At 39.0% G+C, this 20,735-nt stretch overlaps 1 protein-coding gene across 4 annotated transcripts in view; it reads right to left on the bottom strand.

The window, feature by feature from the left end:
- Nucleotides 1-1,160: 1,160 nt before the first annotated feature.
- add3a (adducin 3 (gamma) a) overlaps nucleotides 1,161-20,735 on the bottom strand; it is a 79,424-nt gene continuing 59,849 nt past the window's right edge. For 3 of the 4 annotated variants that reach the window (XM_056759917.1, XM_056759918.1, XM_056759916.1), the window contains 13 exons: nucleotides 16,707-16,845; nucleotides 13,608-13,759; nucleotides 13,315-13,395; nucleotides 9,585-9,734; nucleotides 9,132-9,275; nucleotides 8,919-9,017; nucleotides 8,377-8,550; nucleotides 6,739-6,990; nucleotides 6,133-6,249; nucleotides 5,953-6,036; nucleotides 5,015-5,138; nucleotides 4,586-4,675; nucleotides 1,161-3,790 (listed from right to left, as the gene is read on the bottom strand). In XM_056759917.1, coding sequence (XP_056615895.1) covers nucleotides 3,543-3,790; nucleotides 4,586-4,675; nucleotides 5,015-5,138; nucleotides 5,953-6,036; nucleotides 6,133-6,249; nucleotides 6,739-6,990; nucleotides 8,377-8,550; nucleotides 8,919-9,017; nucleotides 9,132-9,275; nucleotides 9,585-9,734; nucleotides 13,315-13,395; nucleotides 13,608-13,759; nucleotides 16,707-16,845 — 1,854 coding nt within the window. In that variant the 3' untranslated portion in view covers nucleotides 1,161-3,542. The remainder of the gene's footprint in view (nucleotides 3,791-4,585; nucleotides 4,676-5,014; nucleotides 5,139-5,952; nucleotides 6,037-6,132; nucleotides 6,250-6,738; nucleotides 6,991-8,376; nucleotides 8,551-8,918; nucleotides 9,018-9,131; nucleotides 9,276-9,584; nucleotides 9,735-13,314; nucleotides 13,396-13,607; nucleotides 13,760-16,706; nucleotides 16,846-20,735) is intronic. The other variant, XM_056759919.1, reaches the window with a different exon arrangement.

Genomic DNA, 20,735 nt, shown 5'->3' on the forward strand with positions numbered 1-20,735 from the left:
ACAGCCCTTAGTTAAATGGCAAAACAAATTTGACCCTGTTTGGATACATGTATTTTATATATTTTTAAGCTAAAACCACCTGTGGTCAACCTTTCATTCACAACAGGAGAGAAAAAGCAACATTACATCTTAATTCACTTCCATTTAATATTGATGCATTCAAACATTCATCAGCACGTCAAAATAAGCACATAGGCCGATAATATTTTAGCGTTATTCTGCGGCTCACTATGAGAGTAAAATGAGTCGATTGAGGAGAATCAAATTAGATGCATACAGGGATACTGACAGCAACTGATCTAGAATCGGCCTATTCCTAACCTAACAGACCATGCTCTTTGTCTGTTAAAACGGCAAAGCTGATCTAGAATCAGCAGAGATGCTCCTCGCCACCCACTCTCACGCCTACAGCTTCATTTACGCATGTAGCCCTGTGAATTGTGCCACTGTCCGGTGCATTTGTTGCATATTTCCGGTGTTGCATTTGTGGGAAAAATGCAGAAAGGCACGTCAGCACAACACACAAGAGTGATGCGCCTTCTTGCGAACTAACAGTCTGTCGTTTGTTCAAAATAATGAAATACAATTTCATTCTCTGGTTTTGAATAAACTGGAGTTTGTTGTTAATATATGTTGTTTCTGTCATATAGAGAAATAATTCATTGAAGCTTTTGACAGAAGTATGAATAGATATTTGAAAGGACTTTTGTTGTATTAAATATTGCAGTCATTCTTTTGTCAGCTCATACATAAATGCATGGGATGTGCGGTCGCGTGCACAAGTGGTTTCTTTGATGTATCCCAAAACTGAAAGCGAATTAAATGTGTCTGTCAAGACAAAAAACAGTTCTTTCAAAAAGAGAAACCAGCTTAGCAATCATGTTTTGTAAAGGAACAATTCACCTAAAAGAAAAAGTCATTGCTTCTTACTAACAGTAATAGCAAAAATAGCAGCTTTCATTATTTTTTTGCCAAACTCGTCTGTCCAACATTTTTATTTACCATTAGTAAATGTTTCGAAAAAGTTATTACACCGATTTCATAAACCGTAATACTGATCGTGCACGATGAACTCAGAAATGTGATGAATGACCTTCAATGCAAACAAAAATGTAAGAAACATGACGTGAAATGTGTTCCCACAGACTTCCAGCCCAGCGTTTGATTCTTAAAATAGTTTTTTATTTGTGAATTAGCAATACATCTAAAAGCAAGTCTGTTAGATAACCATTTATATACGAATTCAAAGGTCACAAATAGGTTTGGCTCAAACTTGCATGCCAGAGCAAAATCAGCCTTCTGAACCAGAGACTACAAAAGAGAGGCATCAGTAAAACATGGTGCAAAACGATGGTGAAAAGAAAATACCAGGTTAAACAAAACAGCACATGCTGGTTGGGTAGGCTTTGAAGCATGGCAGCTGGTTTGTGCTGGTCCTGATCTGGTTCTAAACCAGCTTTAACCAGCACATGACTAGCTTGACAGCACAAACCAGCGATCATGCCTCAAAATCTAATTTACCAGCCTATGCTGGTCTTTTTAACAGGGTAAGAATGTGATGCACATTATTAGAGCCGAGAACGGTTAATGCGTGAAGCATAACTCTGTAAACTAAACGTCTGAAACTATGGTGCGCTATTGGAAATGAAATTAAAAGAGCCGTAAAGGAAAATGGCAATTCACTTTAAAGCACTAAAACAAGTTAATCTCCTCTCTCGTCCCATTTCACTCTGCCTAAACTTGCACCCGCTCCGGCTTTAATCTACGCCTGGCCCGCGTTCAAAACCACATGCCATTTACACAGCTTCGAAGCCTCTCTCTCTCTCTTCATGCCATAGCCAGTACTTCACATTGCCCACTGGGATACATAACGCTCTGCGGTGCTGTCTGCCCCCTTTGGATATATGACGGCCACACTGGAGTTCAAACGGAGGTCAAACTGCTCCCTGCTAATCTTAAAATGGCAAGAGATTATCTTTGGGGACAAACTCGCGTCTCATGGTAGGGTAAAAACACGACCCCAACCTTACGGCAATCAGCTTACATTTGACTGAGAGATGAGGAAACCATGTCCAGTTTTAGAGCGAAAAATAAAATAAAAACTCTAGAATGCCATTTCTCAGGTAACCATAGTAATGAAGACATCCCAGAGAGCTTTTCAGGCCTGCTGGATGGTGATGGGGTGATTTAAGTGAATGTCATAAGTGACTCACAATGATAATGTCCTCCAGAACCCCCAAAAGGCCCATAATAAACCTCTATGAAGTTGTTGAGACGATTTTATTCCAACAAACCTGCAACAGAGAGCCATAAAACCTGTTCTTGACTTGCTTTGGGACCCAACACACTTGTCAAAAATACAGTACACAAATATATATTTCCTTATATGTTTGCCTTCTCCACCCTTTTTCACGACACTTAAACATTTGTATTCTTCTCTATTTCATAGCCTCCATTGTTCCATCTCTCCAATCTCCTTCAACTGCTGAAATCATCCATAGATTTGTTTTGTTATCTAATATATATAATTATATACCACATGAAAATGTGCAGCACAAAAATATTATATATTCATATACATATAATAAACATCACTCCAGTTTTCATATTTTTTCGTTACATGTGTTTAGTAATCTGAGCTACGACACGATTGAGAATTCAGGCATCGCTACGTTATATAAATTCGGACTCTTGTAAAACATGCTTAAGATTTGTCATTACTTTCTTGTTAAAGTATAGAAATGAGTATAAAACTGAACGAATAAAAACAAAATTTTGTTTCGATTATACAAAAACATACCAAGAGATGAATTAGCGAATCGAAATGCAAGGTTTTAGGTCACTAAAACGTGATTGCTTTGCTTTTAAAACGTATCGTTTGGCAAAGAACGCGATAATGGGAGTGGCTCTACAGGATTATCATCACACATGCGGGTCGTGGCTGCTGATCTTGGCTAAATTCGCATCCGCTTCTTTAACAACTAATGACAAACGGAAGAATAAAACAAACCCTGTTAAAATAATCCCAAAACAGTTTCCAGTGTGATTCTTAGTCTCTTCTGTGTAGTGTGACAAATGGCACCTACAGTCTACCAACGAACAACGCAATTCAAACCAACACAATGAGAGATGAAGTGGCGCTAGAAAAGGGGCTCATAAAAGATCTCATAAACATACAATATGAAACCATGAACAATGCAGTATGGGCTCATCATTGAAATGAATATTGAGGAAACGGTTTCCAGGTCTGCGTGTCTGAGTGTTTTCAGTCTTTTCCGTCAGAAGAGACGAGCCAGTTTTCCATGAGTTGTGCTCGCTGCTCCTGTTTTAAATCCATTTCATGACCGCTCCAACAGGGCACATCCCTAAAAAATGCACGTAACTCCATCTAATCGCCTCCCAATCGACCCATGTGCCGCTTTTTAAAATCATACAAACGTGTCCTTTTAAAAAATAAAGTAAAACTAAATGAAGTTATAAAAAGACAACTTAAAACGTACTGCTTTTACAAACAGACACAGGGTGGACACGCTCTTTTTCCTCTAGGCTTCGACCTTCTCTTTCTTTTTGTTCTTCTTCAGGAAGGACGGGGTTCTGAACTTTTTCTTCTTCTTGTTAGGAGATTTGGAGGGAGAGCTCTCGGGCGTCAGAGCCTGTTCGATCTTCTCGCCGGGCTGCACGGTAATCTCCACGCTTTCGATGCTTGTGGTCAGCTTGCTGACGCGCTTGATGAGCTCATCATCTTCGCCGTGGTTGTCTTTGCCGTTTTGCAGGACGCCGGTGTAGTTTCCTGCATTAGAAACGGTGAAGAGAGAAAAATCATCGATCACTGTGAACTCTTTGTGAGGATTTTATAGAAAAAACTTCACATCAGATTCACCAGATACTGAATCATCATTAAAATTAGCTTCGGGTAATTCGTTTTGATTTCAGTCATGACCTACACTTCAAGTATACGGGTTGAATTTGTCCTCTATTGTTCACCGTTAGCCGTCCTATCATTGTCACGTAATACGTCCATATAGGTAACTAGCGTATTGATGCAACTAGATGCATCCTGTTTCTTTACTTTCACACAACACTTGATCCCTGCTGTGTGTAAAAATATTTCAGTTATGTAAGGCTTCATCTTAGTTTATGTAAGGTTCTATACCAGCTTTAATCCTGAGCCTTAATCTACTTTTCCTGTGGAACTGCTCTTAAGTCTGAAATGGGGATACAATGCTGCGTATTGTATATGACTAAGGCATTATGACAAAAGTGCTGCAAGAACACCTACAAAAGCAGTAAAAACATGATTAATAGTTGAAAGTTAAAAAAGACCTTTTTAGTGTGGATGCATTGGGTACTTAGTGATAAACATCTGCCGCTACCACGATACTCATTAATACCATTGAAAGCCAAATACATTTAAAAACAATTAGTGGCCCACAGGAAGGGGGTTTTGGGGGAGGTGAGGCTCTCAGGTTCGGACCGAGCAATTAAAACCAAGTGTAGATGATTTAGGAGCATGAATGCATTAGTGGATAACATGACACGTCACAGTTGTAGGTCAATAAGACAGCTGGCATTCAGACTGCTGTACCTTCTTTAGCCGGTGTGTTTTGCGGAGATTGGGTTTGGGAGACAGACTGAGACAGCGTGGAAGCGTCGTCTGATGTGAGCTGTTCATCATCTGCAGCCGTGAGTTAGTTAGTGAACAGACAGACACACGGACACACATTAGAAAAGTAGGCAGGTTAGAGGAAGACATGCAGACAAGCTCTCAAATAACTCAGACAGGTCATCCATCTCTGTTTTGCATGCTCACAACACATGTGCACATGTCTGTCTCAAAGCTATTGATTTTTGCCATAAGGAGCATTGAGTTATCTCATTAGCATTGACTGGATTGTGTTTAAGTGTGACTAACAGGAAAGGCTGTTCTTGAAAGAAAGGGGGGTCATGCATGGCGTTAATTTATTAGTTCGAATTTGTGTGTGGAAGGGAAGGCAGATCTGCGAGTGTGTTTTACCGTCTAGGCCGAGATGATGCCCTTCCACTCGTTTCCGGTAATCCACCAGCTCTTTCTCGCTGGGCTCACTGAAGGGGTTTGGAGGGAGAGGGCCGGTCTGTTCATCATTGTCGCCCGTGTACGGCTGCACATGTGTGTGTGTGGGCAGAAAAGAAAACACAAAATAAGACTGTGCAGTAACATCTCGGTGCATCTGTTACGAAGTGAGTCACACAGAAAAAACAACTCACGAAAGGTCAAACTTGTGCTCAAACACATTCAATATTCTCCATTCCAAAACATTACAATATGCCAAATTCTCTTATTCACAACTTCTGTAGACAATGGGAACACATCAAATTTGTATTAAACAAAAGCAAAACAATACCCATCATGAACATAAAGAGAGACACTTGATGCAGACATCAGGAGTAGGCAGTATGACCACACTTTTCTAAAGGAACTCATGCCACGACATATCACAATATTTTCATATATTATAATCGATCTCAAGACATTCAACAAAGATTATGACAAAGATAATTATCATTCATGGAAAACAAATGACTAAATCCTGACCAAATGGCACACCACTATCTCTATCGGTTTATATATTTCAATATACACCATACCGCCCAGCCCTTGCAAACAGGTTAACGACTGAAAATGTGATTGACTTTTGTTTGAAAAAAACATCAAACAAAGTCACACACAGCAATCAGAAAACCCTCCAAATATTACCTTCACCGCCAACTGTTTCTTCATCAAAAAGAAAAAAAAGCAGAGCTACATGAGACTCTGTTTTAACCTAAGAGATCTTATCCCCACATACTGAGACACATTTCAACCACAGAACTTTAATGTGACGCCTATGATGTGTCAACTGAGAATTTGGCGCCACCTAGAGACACATCTGGGATTCACAGTGGGTTTATGGGTAATGATACACTGACACTCACCGGCGGTCTTTCCACTACAATTCCTGCCAATCGCTGTGATTGTGGGCCCGCTGTCATCATGTCAAAGCGGTTCTGCTCTCGGATCTAAAAAGACCACAGACAAGATTTAGAAGAAAAAAAAACTACTAAACAAATAACCTAATGTCTTCTGATAAGCCCTTAAATGCACATACAGCATACCTTATTTCTCTTCTCCAGGACTTCTGTGGGGTTTGTGTTCATAGGAACAAACTGGTTAGGATCTTCAATGCAGATCGGAGTCCCGCTTGCGTTGTTCCTCTCATCTGACTTCATCCACTGCAGATAAAAAGAAAAAGAAAGACAATAAAATGTAAGCTCTAGAAGCGAAAGCTTTCTTGAATTGATTCAAATTTGAACATTTTTAGTGATCGTTCAGCTGTAACTCTAAAACGAAACACTAGAGGGCAGAAGAGACCTAAACATCAAACTTGAAGATGCACTGATGCCATACATTTCCAGTCAACCAACACATCTTTCACACTATATATGCAAAGACTCCAGAAATGCTCAGGTTCAGCTGTGATGACAAAATTATGGGTTTACTCTGTCAACAGCAACCTCATCAGAAAGTCCTGGTAAACAAGCACATTCTGGCTGTTTGGACTTACTTATAAAACACTTTTACTCCTTTAGCAGTGATCATCTACAAGCATTTAACAATTCAAACAGAAAACATCCAGTTGTTTTTTTACGGTTTCATTTCCTAAACCCTAAAGGATTCTGACTCACTATTCCTGTAACAGACTGTGTGTGTGTCATTCTAACCATGGTCTTGGTGCGTCCGTTCTCTTCACTGGCTCCCTCAGTCACATTCACTTTCATATAGGAGTTAGGTGAATTGAGCCAGCGTGTTTTCTCTCTCTGCTGTCGCTGCTGCAGTACTCTCAGAGGAAAATGTGGAGTGTCATCGTCGTCGAACGTGAACCCAGTTACGGTCGCCGGAATCTCCACTTCGCTCTTGTGTCGCGGTTTCTCCCGCACGATGGGGTGTCTGTATGTGTAGCCTGTTCTATAACCCTGAAAGAATTAAAATGATATATAATTAAAAAGTAAATAATTAATATTAAAAGTAAAAATTAACCAACCACAGCTCAATGTTATTAAGATTCATCAAAAATACTTTATAAACGGAAAATGTTGATAAACGAATAAACATTGTTGGCATCAATAAACAAGTGGGCCCATGTCTCAACATATAAAGCAAAAAAATCTACCAAAATACTGGCATAAACATATTACATATAAATATATATCACAAAAATAACTTTTCATACTTCCAAACCCTCCATAAATTCAATCTCCCAAGCTGGAGTATGTTATGCGACATTATAAGAAAAGCTGTCATCTGATTGATATAAAACAATCGGCTACATCAAGTACATCCAGTTCATCCTCAGATGACAGCAACATAATAGAGAGGATGTGACCCATCCTTAAATCATTCAATTACTGCTTTAAAAAAACAACTGACTCAAAGGCCTTTGAGAATGAGATCAATGAATAACTCAAACGTGTGAATTGGTTTATGTAATGAGCTGCGATTACAAACTGAATTTGCAGAGTTACTATCAGAAGGACCAAAGACGGTATATGCACGTTTAAAACTGTAAAGTAACCGTATCCGAGCCTGAGCAGGAAAACATATCAGTCCACAGCAGCTCGTTGAATGACACACCGTATCATTATCATTTCCAGAGTTCACTCCTCTTCCACATCACTCCATTCTTCTGCCTCAGCTAAGAAAACAGACTTTCCACATGCCTGCATTCTTCACTATCTCACAGGGAAAAAGAGAGAAAAAAGTCTACATAGCTGCCGAATAAGAGAAATGGATGGAGCAGAGAGGAGGGAAGGGAGTCTTGGCAGAAGCGTTCAACCAACTCTTTGGTTTCGACTGCTGTCTTTTGTATGAAATGCTAAAACTTCTGCGTAACAGGAAAGGAACGTTTTTCCACTCTGATGGTCCCTCTTTCTCAAACAGTACGTATTCATTTAGCAGATGCTTAAGTGACTTACACTAGCACGATAATGCCGTTTTCTTGAGTTGATCGAACCATCAACCTTCCGGTTCTTAGTCCCGAGCTATAGTGCTACACCAAACCGCTCACTTAACACACTTAATCACGTTGCCTGTGACTGAAAACTCTTAAAAGTGCATTTTCAATACACACACAGAAAGCAGCACTGTAGATCAAGTGCCACTGCGACGCTGGACTAAGTGCACTGGGGAAGATGCATTGACTTATGGGACTTGGTAGTACAGTCCACGCTACCCTTGCTGGTGGATGTTGCAACTACACCCATTTTGAGAGATAAAAACAGCTCAACTGAGCATTGAAGAACAAGTGGTTGATACATGCACGGATCAGTTGAATACGCTTGAACCTTAACACCAATACATACCATGTTGTCCAGCATTCTCATGAGCGACTCAAACTCCAGCTCTCCCACTTTCCATTTGTTCTGCGAGCCCATGCTGACCCCGGCTTCAGCCACCGCCTGCGTACGGGGTTTAAACTTCTCCAGATCTAACACGATCAGGTTCTCCACTCCACCTGCACACGAGATTGCATTCACCTGCGGACAGAAAGAGAGAAAAAGAAAATGAAGCATTTTCTATTCCTACAAAATTTGACACATAGATTTCAAGACCAGTTTAAGGTTAGTCAGTTTAGCAATGTATTTTACCGCTTTGAAGTAGAGATTCGGTTTATTTTATGTCAATGTTAAATTTAAAAAAGTATTTCGTTTAACAAACCATCAGAAATAACCTTTTAAAATCTCACTACTGTCAGCCATGTGTGTTTAAAAAAAACAAACACAGAGAACTTGGGAGTGAGAAATAAAAACCACCTGACAGCTGTGATGTCACAACATTGATTGGAAAGTTTCTAACAGTGGTAAATGTGATCTAGGCCCGGTCATATTTTCCCAGTGCCTTTTACCTGAATTTCACAAGCAAATTGAGCGTTGTAAATATAGTGAAAGGCCTCTTCAATTGTCTCCCCGAGAGCAACAACTCCATGATTCCTTAACACCAACAGCTGCAACACACACAACACACACGGGGCATCGGTAAGACATAACAGGACTTTGAGACCTTGAACTTAGCATTGTAGAGTAACTGCACCCGTAAGCGTCAAGTGTTTGCTGTTTACCTTGGCTGACGGTCCAAGTGCTTTCTGGAGCTCCATGCGCTCTTCCTGTTCATCCAGGCTACCCTGATAGTTGTAGTAGGCAATGTCTCCCAGAATCAGAGCCTCCTGAGAGATGGGCAGAAGGCCGCACTTCATAGATGACACCTAAAGTGAAACAAAAAGATTAATGCAGAAATCATCGCACAAAATAAAACAGAAGGATTTTAAGTAGGCATCCCAATAACCAACTTTATAAATCTAAGTACATATATGTCACATACAAAGGCACAACGTTTTAACATTTTTGAGTAACTATTCATAAAAAAAGTTGAATTGTTCATTGCTTAATAGATAGTAAATGTGTGATTCAAAAACAGTAAAAATATTGCAACCATAATGCAATATGTAGTGTGTGATGCTGCAGATGGACTGCCATAAACTACATTTCCCAGCATGCAGTGGGTGGATGCTTACAGCAGCGGTGGCCGGGGTGCGTATGTGAATGATGCAGCGCACGTCCGGTCTCATAGAGTAGATGGCAGCGTGAGGGCTGAAGCCGGCTGGGTCAACCTGCAGGTTGGTTGAGCCCTGATCCACAACATCGCCAAGTATGTTTACCTTTACCTGAAAGAAAGAGGAAAAGAGAAAAATTAACCATTTGCATTATTGAGTTTGATTGCAGAGAACCATCAAACAATTAATCTAAACCAACTACAGATGTCATGATCACATGAAGGCAGACGAAACACAACCGCTGCTCATTTCCCAATAATCCAGAAATTCTTCACGTAACTGGAAGGTAAACATCCTCAGAGATGAGCGGATGATTCAGTTATTGTTCTTTAATAAGTGTAATTCTTACTAACCTCCACAAATAAGAATTAATTGTGGGGAAAAGAAAACCAGGAAGTTATCGGCCGTGTCTATAAACCCACACACGCATCATATTCAACGAGCTTTTATTTGTCTTTTGATTCATCAATCATTAGTTGTGTAAGACAAATCCTATGTGGAAACAACACTGGATCAATAGTACTGTCTTTGTCAGCAAGTTGAAGGAGGTGCTGGTGCATTTTAATTCCCCTAGAACTGTGATTGAATATTGAGTTGCATCACAATGAGCCACCCATTACGCCCTTCACATGCCTTTCGATGCAGCGTCCCATCCCAAAATACACACTGTACCGCAACTGTGTTAACAAGGCCAAACTGAAATCCATACTGGCTTCGACACCACGGGTCACAAACATGTGATTTGACACCAAAACAAACTCCTAAACTGGTTAAAATGCATTTTACTATTAAACTGGTAAAGTGGCACAGCCACTTTATATCGATATCTTTCATGCATTATGCAAACAAGACTTCTTAAGAGATGCAGATTAGAGAAGAACCAGAACGGCATTGTTAGAAGTCACAAGTATCACAGCTCCATCTCTCTCGATTTATTTGCAGCAAGTTAGTCTTTTGCTTTTTAAGTAATAAATGGCAAGGATAGAGTAAATCCAAGAGTAATAGATTTGTATTAGTACTTGGTTATGGATTAATTTTTTTGCCTGTCCTCTCATTCACCTTTGCTTGAAAACTGCACTGCAAAATCAAATGACATTTACCATTACATGTTAAATAATGTCAAGCATTGATTTTCACAATAGGCTGAACCATGAAACAAGCTGCAAGTGAAAAACTGTGCCCAAATTTGATCACAACTTAGTTTCCTATTACATGTTCATTTGGATCCGTTTATAGGAGTTGCTTCATAAACTGCGATCTCCGGCCAAATTACGTAATTCTAATAACTTCTGTCTGCTAAGGCAATGATCAACATAACTGTTGCTATAACGGATTCGGGAACAAATAGACTTGTGTGCAAATCACCCACAAAATATGTGCATTGGAAGTAAAATGCTGCCCACCGGCCATTATGCAACCAACTAGTTAACATCCAAAATACTTTAGCAACTGTAAAGCCATGCAACAGAAACGCCAGTGCATAGCGACTCAGAACCAAAAACAGTGACTCATACTTTCTATTGGAAATAACAAATCTGACATTGCTTGGCTTTGTTACATGCTTAGAAAATAAATGAGTTTAGAAGAGAGAGTGCACGGAAGGGTTAATAAAACTGCTGGCCTCATTCCAGCGGGCACCAAACCCAGCCGCCACGCCCACAGTAACACAGTGAGCTTTATCTGACTGTGTCAGCAACACAGAGATATCAAACACGCAGCTGAGTTAAAAACAGCCTGTGTGTTCTTCCGACTAGGCAAAACAGAGCCGGCTTTATCTCAGCCTCACTATCTACAATACACAGGCCTACAAAGGCATACACACAAACACAAAAAGAAAACTGGACAAACCTGTTCTATAGCTGAACTAAATGTCAAAACATAACCAATAGCCCACGACCAAAAAATTTGTAACAAAAACAGTTTCTCATGAAATGGCACAAACCAAGCTGAATTGATTTGACACAGAGAAAATTGCGTTTGCCATGGCAACCTGAGAAAACCTAGTATCCTGAATACCCGAAACGATAGTGGCGCATTAAATGCAGCATGAGAAAGCACAAAACTCAACTGCAGGAACTGTCGAGCGCCTCGGGCGTTTCTTTTATTGATTCATTCATGCTGCAGGCAAAAGGAAAAACCTAAATTTCACAAATTCATTCCAGCGTTAATCACCTGACTGGCAGGAATTTGTTATAACAGCAACTGCCACGAGCATCATGTCAAAGCGGATTACGCCAAGAAACCTTCAGAAGTGACAAACAGAACACATGCGCACACAAGAATTGCAAGCATGTGGTCCTGCTGTACATAATTAACATGCATTCTTAATTCTCTCATTACTTCGCCAACCTGATTACTTCAAAGTAGTACAGATGTTATCGTCAAATGTGTTATTAAACCGAACATATTTTTATTCAGGTACAGTGCCTTGCAAAAGTATTCATTCCCCTTCATTTTATTCACATTTTGTTATCTAGCTGCCTTATCTTACACTAATTTGTAAAAATAAATAAAATACATTAATAACTCCATCCACAATTATGACAAAAAAAAAACAGCTTTGAGATATCTTTAAAAATATATTAAAAACTGAAATAAGTACAGTGGGGATGAATACTTATCCAAGGCACTGTAGCTAGCTAGGACCATGATCCAGTTAAAAAACTTTATCTTCTTCAGCAAGTTTCTCTTTCAACCGTTTTGGCAGCAGCTAACCAGTAAGACACAATTTAGAAGCAACACCATTATGTAGGGCTTGCCGATAAAAAGATAACTATATGTATCGATGATACACCTTTAGTATTAACGATAGAAAACATTTTCCATGTAAAGTTAACATACACATGAAGTTTGGTCGCATAAACAACCCATACGCAGTCACTGGATCCATACACTGGTTAAATTCAAACCTCATTTACTGGTCTTAATAAAGTCTGTTAAAATGTATTCATTATTACCGATATGATATGAAACATTATATCGATGATCGATTTTTTTAGCTATATCGGCCAGCACTATGTTCAGGATGTTTCTGAGTTAGGATTTAGGAGTTTGAAATCTGCTTTGGTTTCAGATCCAATCTGAACAAGTGCGGACAAACCAATTGGCAACCTCGATTGACAGCTCTAGATCATAACTCCCCCCGCTACACTTACACGCGAATGACTGAAGGCCAACGGCTGACGCAAACACACAGGCGAGTGCTCCAGGCTGCAGGGAATCCAAAACAATCTCTCAGTTCAAAGAAATAAATGGCTGATTAAGCAGATGTCAAACATTGGCAAGAGCTCAGTCAAGGTCTGCCAACACTTTCCCTTTATGCCTGGTATAGAAAAAAACCTCACAAACAAAACAGCAACACACACACAAACCTGAGAACACTTTTGGGGATTTTTATTAAGCTGTGGGCATCTTATATGTTTAACCAAGCTTTTACATGAGCAAAGCCAAAACTACGAGCTGAAGCTCTTAAAACTAACAAATAAAGTCGATTTATTTCACTATTTACCCAACATAATTTGTAACTGATAGATTCCAAATGCAAACGCCTATTGAAAAATCACAATAGCCCAAATCCAAGTCTTCCTGGAATGATAGTTCAGACAAAGGCCAAGGCGCAAAGTGACACAAGCTGTTCCCAGAGCTGCTATCAGACTCTGCCATGATGAAAATGCAAGACTGCGTTGCTTACCAGATTGGACGCAGAGGCCTCGGCGAAGGACAGTCCTCTGGGGAGGATGAGGATGTGATCCTGTTCCTTACTGACACGAACCTACCAACACACAACACACAAAACCCATGATACACAAATAACCAGATGCAGCTGCGTTTTTTTTTGGAACAAGATTATTTCTGGAAACATCTTTCAAAAAATATGCTTTGTTCTTCATATTTTTTACACAAAAATAAAGGGATTGACATTTGGGTGGATTTAAGATGGTCACAAAACGGTATTAACATTTTTGACGAAACACCTTGACTTACTGTAATGTAACAGCTTGCAAAGTGGGCCCAACTGAAGAGGTCCACGAGTCTATAGAGGCTGGCCAGTTTAGAGCGGATCTGTTTCTCTCCCTTCACCACAGTACTAGACTCCCCCCCAAACATGTCGTTTATTGGAGTCACCATTCCCAAACCTGTGTAAACGGTCAAACAATTAATATTACAACAGGAGATCATAATAAAGACTTTTACGTATCGTTCTCATGGACATAAATCAACTGTGAACCAGAGGTTGCACTAGACTTTTTTACTGTCTGTGATTTTGACAGACAGGCTCGTAAAAAATCTGTCATAATCTATTATGCCAAATCTTGCGTTTTTTCTCTTAACTTACTGAACTTTATTACAACAGAATACCCAATAAAGCCAGTGTTGTTTATATTCTTTTATATATGTAATGTTGCTGTCTTCAGACATAAAATAATGATTACAGACAAATGTTTATGTTCATATGTGAACTCCGTAACAATGACAGGTGCTTGTGCACAGAGCGCTGGTAGTGAGATTCATCTGAATCGCAAGTGTCCATTTTCCAAAAAGGACCAGGCATTTGCAAGGACGCTAATGGCAGGGGTAGTAGCCTACGAATCACATTCTAATGAAAGGAAATGAGTGAAAATGGGGAATTACAAATCGCCCATATTGTAATCCTTTAAAATGACGGAAGGCCTTCAGATCTTTGTCCATGGTAAAAAAGTATGTCAATGACGGATGAATTTTTGGTTAACGCGACCTCTGATGTGTACATGTACTCATTGATACTAATCCAGGGCTCCAGACTGGGACTAAATGGTTGGATTTTGCTACAAGTTTTCGAGGAACGTTATTTATCTGTTGATTACTTGAGACAGCCCTCGATTCTTTCAAAGTCGTTCACAGCAAGAACGAATGTCAGGCGAATGCTCTTGTTAAGTTTTATTTTACATCATTTTTACATGTGTTGCGTGAAAATGAGGAAAGGTGTCCTTAATAAACAAATAAATCATTCTAAGAACATATCACAAGGCCTTTACTTTAGCTTTAATGTGTATCACTATTAACAATTAAATATATACTTTTTGACAAACACAATTTCTGTTGGTTCACATAAATTCATATTACAGTCTCTCTATTTAGCACCAATCAATAACAAAGCTTCTCTGTAGACTCTGTCCCTTTTCTAAATAAGCAGAACCCAATTTCCTGTCATCAAGTAACTTTTTAAGTCAGTATCAGTAATACAGTTATTTTGGATTTGAATAATTGCATTGCAGGGTAATTTAATGTGTGCTCCTAAATTTTTGCTTGCGCAAAAAATTTCAATCGGGGGCTATGGTGCTCCTGGTAAAAAAAGTTAGTCTGGAGCCCTTTAATCTCATTCAGACTCACAATATAAACTGGCGGTTGAGTCCTAATGAACAGATAATAACCTCAGGAAGTCTCTGATGTGCCTGAACCTAATTATATAGTTTAATTAGGTTTATACAGCTAAATACTGGAAAACAAGATACCTGTAATTTCTTAACTGCAGTTTATTAATGACCCTTAAAGAATCTGGCTGAATATATAAGCAAATCTCATGCAGAGTACAAAAAACAGCAATAAAACTCAATTCATTTATACAGAAAAGCAGATGCCAATAAACACAATCAGCTCTACAAAGCTGGACAAAAACACAGACCGCAGTTAAAAACCAACGTATATTTTAGTAGTTCAGTTGAACAAACACACCAGGATTCATTAAAGAGCTCCACTGAACACACAACTCTGCATGATTAAACATTTCTGTACTCTGTAACCTAGAGCTTTGTTTACATTGATGTTTGGGGTTGATTTGCTATGACAAGGTAAACATTTTGTGTGCTCCAATTAAAAAACAACCAGGAAAGTAGGGCTGCAAATTCTCGATAAATTGAGAATCACGATTCTTTTGTTTCAAATAGAGATTGCGATACTTTAATGATTCTGAATGACGACAAAGTAATACATCATTTACTAGAGATTTTGACAAAAAAAATGTTTATTTAGGTATGTAATTATTAGTGCATTGAAGTAGCTTGTATATGAACTATTTCTACAGTAAAACAAATTCATAAGGTGACACTTGCAATTAAAGGGTCTTTAGAAAGATTTGCAGACATCGTTTGACATCTAGACTGCTTGAAGGGGTATTAAAGAAAGACAACTGATATTCATAACAACACAGTATTCTCATCTGTAAACGGTTTAAAATAACCTGAAAACATGAAATGTTGGGGAACTTGTTGAAAAGCTCTTATTGCGCTACTTCTATATTAGCGTTAATACAGTGATAAGCCACACTCTGTTGACGTGTTTTTACCGTAACGACATACATAAGATCGCACACGGATTTGACCCCGCTACAAACTGCAATCGTGAGTTTTGTTTCGAACCTGTCCAGTTATAATATAATATAGACAATCATAAGAGCAGTTTTGTTGTTATTTATGTTGGTCTGTTATTTGGTGTGAGAATAATTTGGGCAGAGTTAGAGCTTGTAAATGTGTGTCTCGTGCGTGCGAGTTGGCAACTCTTCAATCCCAGTACTTCTGTGATCATTTGAATAATGAAATAATGATAGTGTGCGGCTGAAAAGACTGTTTGCGATGTCGTTTCATACCTATTGATGATAATGCTTTCTCTGCTTCTGCGGCAGCACCAGCACAGAATGGAGGGTTATGATTTTAGTCGGAGGTGTAAATTAACAATCTTTTAACGATTAATCATGCAGCTCTCTACTCTTCTCATAAATACTTTGCTCTGTAAAGCTCTGATCTATGATGTTTTGACCCTGACTCTGAGAAAACTGTAATGTACCGAAAGGCCTTGCAGAGATTTCACTGATTTGTTCCGCATAGCACAAACAGACATGTGAGGAGGGCAGAATGGCTTGATAAGGAAGAGAGAGGTGAGAAAAGAATGCAAAGACTTCCGAGTTGGTTGGTTTTATGTCCTTCATCAACTCTCCGTTTATGGGAATGGCCCTTATTAAGCAACTCTGGAGAGGTGGAAGAGGAGCAGTCTGGGAAATTGTAGGACTGGAGGAAAGTCTGTAGTCTATCAAGCCTTGCCGATACTTACTAAGGGGGGAGGTGGAGAAACCCGCCACAGAGGTGGTCATGAAGAAATCTGCGATCTGCCGTAGGGCAAGCAGTCCTGCTGGGTCATTCCCTTTGTTCATCTGTTCCTGGATCAGTCCCTCCAGCTCATCTCTAAATGCCTGAGAGAGAGAGAGACAGACAGCGATTAGGCATGTCTCACACTCACTAATGAGAGTTAGATGTGATGCGTGCAACACACACAGAACTGTAATCCTATCACGCTCCTGTAACACGTTTAAATCTTCACGTGCGCACACAGTTTTTCAACTTGTAACTTGACAACACAACTTGTTAAATATTTTAACCCAGAGGCCTACTCCAAACACCCTTAAGAGTTGTGCCAAACAGCTCTTGAACGTTTTACAAACAATGTTTTATTTTCACTGTAATTTTGTATCATCTTCAATGTTTCAGTGAAGCTAAAAGAAGCTGAGCTCTGATTTTCAATCACAAGATTTCAAAACTTGAACTTAAACAAAACAAAAACATGAAAATTCAACTTTACCAACAGTTGTATTGTCAGGTGACCATGATAATATTGCGACAATTTTATTGCGATAACACAATAGCAATTATGTGGTTCCATCCCTGAAAATCAATAATAATAAAAGCAATTTTCCACATTATTGGGCGATAGTTTACGAGCAGCCGATGGTCATTATCGATATATACACTGTCAATCAAAGGGGACAGGAATATGCAATGAATTTGTGCTCTGTATATAGAAAGCGTTAAGAAACACACCAGTTTGATGTTCAATATTAATAATCAATAAATGAATTAATAACATTCAGAAAGTTAAGAGATATTAATTTAATCTTCAGAATCGGTCTCTGCAGATAATCGGCTAGCGTATCGGTGGAGAAATTGAGTATCATTGCATCTCTAGTAGGAACAGCATTTGGTTACAGTATTTAAAAACAACCGGTTTCTATGAAGGTTCTGACAAACTTCAGCAAGACATGATGTCACTCTGCACACCTGATTGGAGTCTTTCAGACACTCATAATCAAAGAGTTCAGATCCAAACAAGATGAATCACAGGATAAACAGATGATGGAAACCTCATGTGCTGTAGGTAATGACAGGGGAGAGTCTACTGACACAATGCCCCAGTTATGATAACTGAGTTCATACTTACTTTACACACACACAACACACCCAACAGGTGTGAGCGACTAGATGCGAGTACAAATGTACATACAATTTCAGCTCAACATGACTTGATGTCACACCAAGATGTTTGGGCAGTATGCAATCATGTTAACAGCCAGCATCACAATACAGAAGACAAACAACATACCAAAATAAAAACAAAAAAAATGACAACACAATTTGCTTTTATGTCATTTGGGGATTATTATGCTTTAGTGAATCTAAGTGAATTCTTCATATCCAGAATAAAACGCACAATAGACCACTTTCCATGACAAAGTCAATCATAGCCTTTAAAGCTCTCTCAACATAAATTCAAGCCTGGGTTCCATTATTTTGCCAATCTTTGCTCTCCATAAAGTATTTTAATGTCCCATCAGAGAGGCATCCTAGTACAAACCACAGGATGGTTAGATTAAGCCAAAGGCTGCTATCCCGTGCACTCTCATATCCATAGTGACTGTAGCCAGGAAGCCACTGGGAAGTGGACATGGTGTTTGCGTGTATCCTTGTGCAGACAGTCCAGGCCAAAGTCTCACAGACAGTAATGTGGGTTTGAAACACTCTAGTTGGGAATCAAATTAAATTGGCCTCAAGTTTGGTTATAAATGAGAGCATTGTTACCACACTGCTCCATTAATGCAGCAACATACACACAACAAAAAGTTAATAAGAAAATGGAGAAAAGAGCAAATAAGGAAGAAAAAGGAGATCCACTGGTATTCATACACCGTTTAAACCCAAAGTATTACATATAGCAATAATGCTATATTTGTCTCGGCAAATACATAGCTGACATTTATGAGCATTCAAGCCCCCAGTACAGGTTTTGCCGAGTTGAGATCTAAATCACGGCATGATGAAAGATTAACTGTGGGAATCCATCATTTCACTAACAACCCACAGCAAACGTGCTTAAACAGAGGTAAGCATTAACATGACTGCATCTATAATCACTTTAAAGCAGCAATTATATCACTTCATCTCAATACAAACTTACTGTAAATATATTAATATCAAACCATAAAACTAAATCCTTTCATGGCGTGCTGAGGAACATGACTATTATGCGGGCTTGATGATGTTGCGATTCGGGTCAAAAGCTATGATTTGCTGATTGGCTCTGAACAGACATGATGACTATTTAGTTAACACACAAGCTAAAGTCATCTGTTCACCTCACTCTATGAAAGGGTTTGTTATTTCTTGAACAAAACGGATGCTTTTCAGGGACTCGACAAACCCAAGAGGGTCAATACTTACCCAAAGCAATGGCATGCTTTAATGTTCAAGAAAGAAGGAGATGGGAGTAGAGCTTAAAATACACCAAGATAAATTCAAGTGTAATATCATTAATGTGTTTTACTTTTCCAAACCCGAACCAAACATCAGACAAGCAAAGCTTACAATCCCTTGGAGAAAACCACGCTGTACTCCACAGAAACTGAGAGTTCTTCATGGAAGATTTGCTTTACAACATTCTCAGCAACGAACAAAACTACAAATTTGTCTTTCAACAGGTATCCTAAATGAGAAATATTTAGCCATTACGAAGAGTGACACTTCATGACAAGCAATCTCTTCATTTGTTTTGGTCTAAGAGACCAGCTGAGGTCTATGAATAGCAAACTCCGCCCGGCCTATAACAGCCTGACCTTAAACATAGTCTACGGACAGACATGTAATTTACACGGCTCTCTTCCACACGCACAGTGCGCTGCTCGAAACCCCAGCAGGAGAGAGGGATGAAAGAAAAGCTTGTTGGATCAGTCCTGATAATCTAACTGCAAACACACAGTCCAGTGTGACGATACACCTGCTGCAGACCCTGCCTGGCTTTTCTCCATACACACAGTATGAAGGAAGGTTCAGATGATTTAAGCGTCTCAGTAACACTTGTTCGGTGCTCGTACAGCTGCGGCTAATAAACCCCAGCAGGCTGTTATTAACCACACTGATAGACCGCCTCTGTCTTTATCACAAACACTGAGATTACACTGACAGCAGGAATGTATTTCATGTTCTTGCTCTGACGCTGGTGGAGCTTAAAACCTGCAGCTTTACTCTATGCTCCGTATTGCTGCTTTTACCAGAGATCAATGATTGTTGTGAGTTTAAAGTGAAGCTTGAATTAAAGCAAAGCTTACATAATAATACAGCATGTGAGTCATTGACTTAAATAGTTCACCCAAAAATAAACATTTGTAAGAATTCTTGTAACAAAACAGTTCTTGGACCTCATTGACTAACATAGTAGGAAAAATAACACTTTTGTTGAACACAAAAGAAGAAAGTAGGAAAGCAAACATATTTGGGGCACTTTTGACTATCTTTTTTCCTACTTTGTAAGTCAACGGGGTTCAAGAACTGTTTGGTTACAAGCGTTCGTCCAAATATCTTTCTGTATTCAACCATTCAATCTAAGACATTTACACAGGTTTGGAACAACTAGAGAGGGAGTAATTCATGACAGAATTTTCGGGTGAACTATCCCTTTAAAAACAGATTTTTTTTGTGTTTTATTAAAGATTATAACAAAAACAACAATAAGAATTAAAGCATCAATAATTGAATATGAATTATTCTGAGCAAAACTGTGCACTATTTGAGCGTTACAACCGTATAAATAGTGGTGCAACTATTTCTCTAGATTAATCAATTCTTGTTTCCTAAGTAATTTGGAGTCTTATCCACATAATTCACCATGTTTACTGGCATCACATGGTCATGACAGAAATTACAGTAACCGAGAGAAAACTTTGAACAGACATGATTTGCAAATGATTTTATTATCATATGACATATAATGAGACATCTGAAACAGTATAACGTATAATGTTGATTCTACAGTTTT

Source organism: Triplophysa dalaica, chromosome 10 (assembly GCF_015846415.1).
Source record: "Triplophysa dalaica isolate WHDGS20190420 chromosome 10, ASM1584641v1, whole genome shotgun sequence".
Lineage (NCBI taxonomy): Eukaryota > Metazoa > Chordata > Actinopteri > Cypriniformes > Nemacheilidae > Triplophysa > Triplophysa dalaica.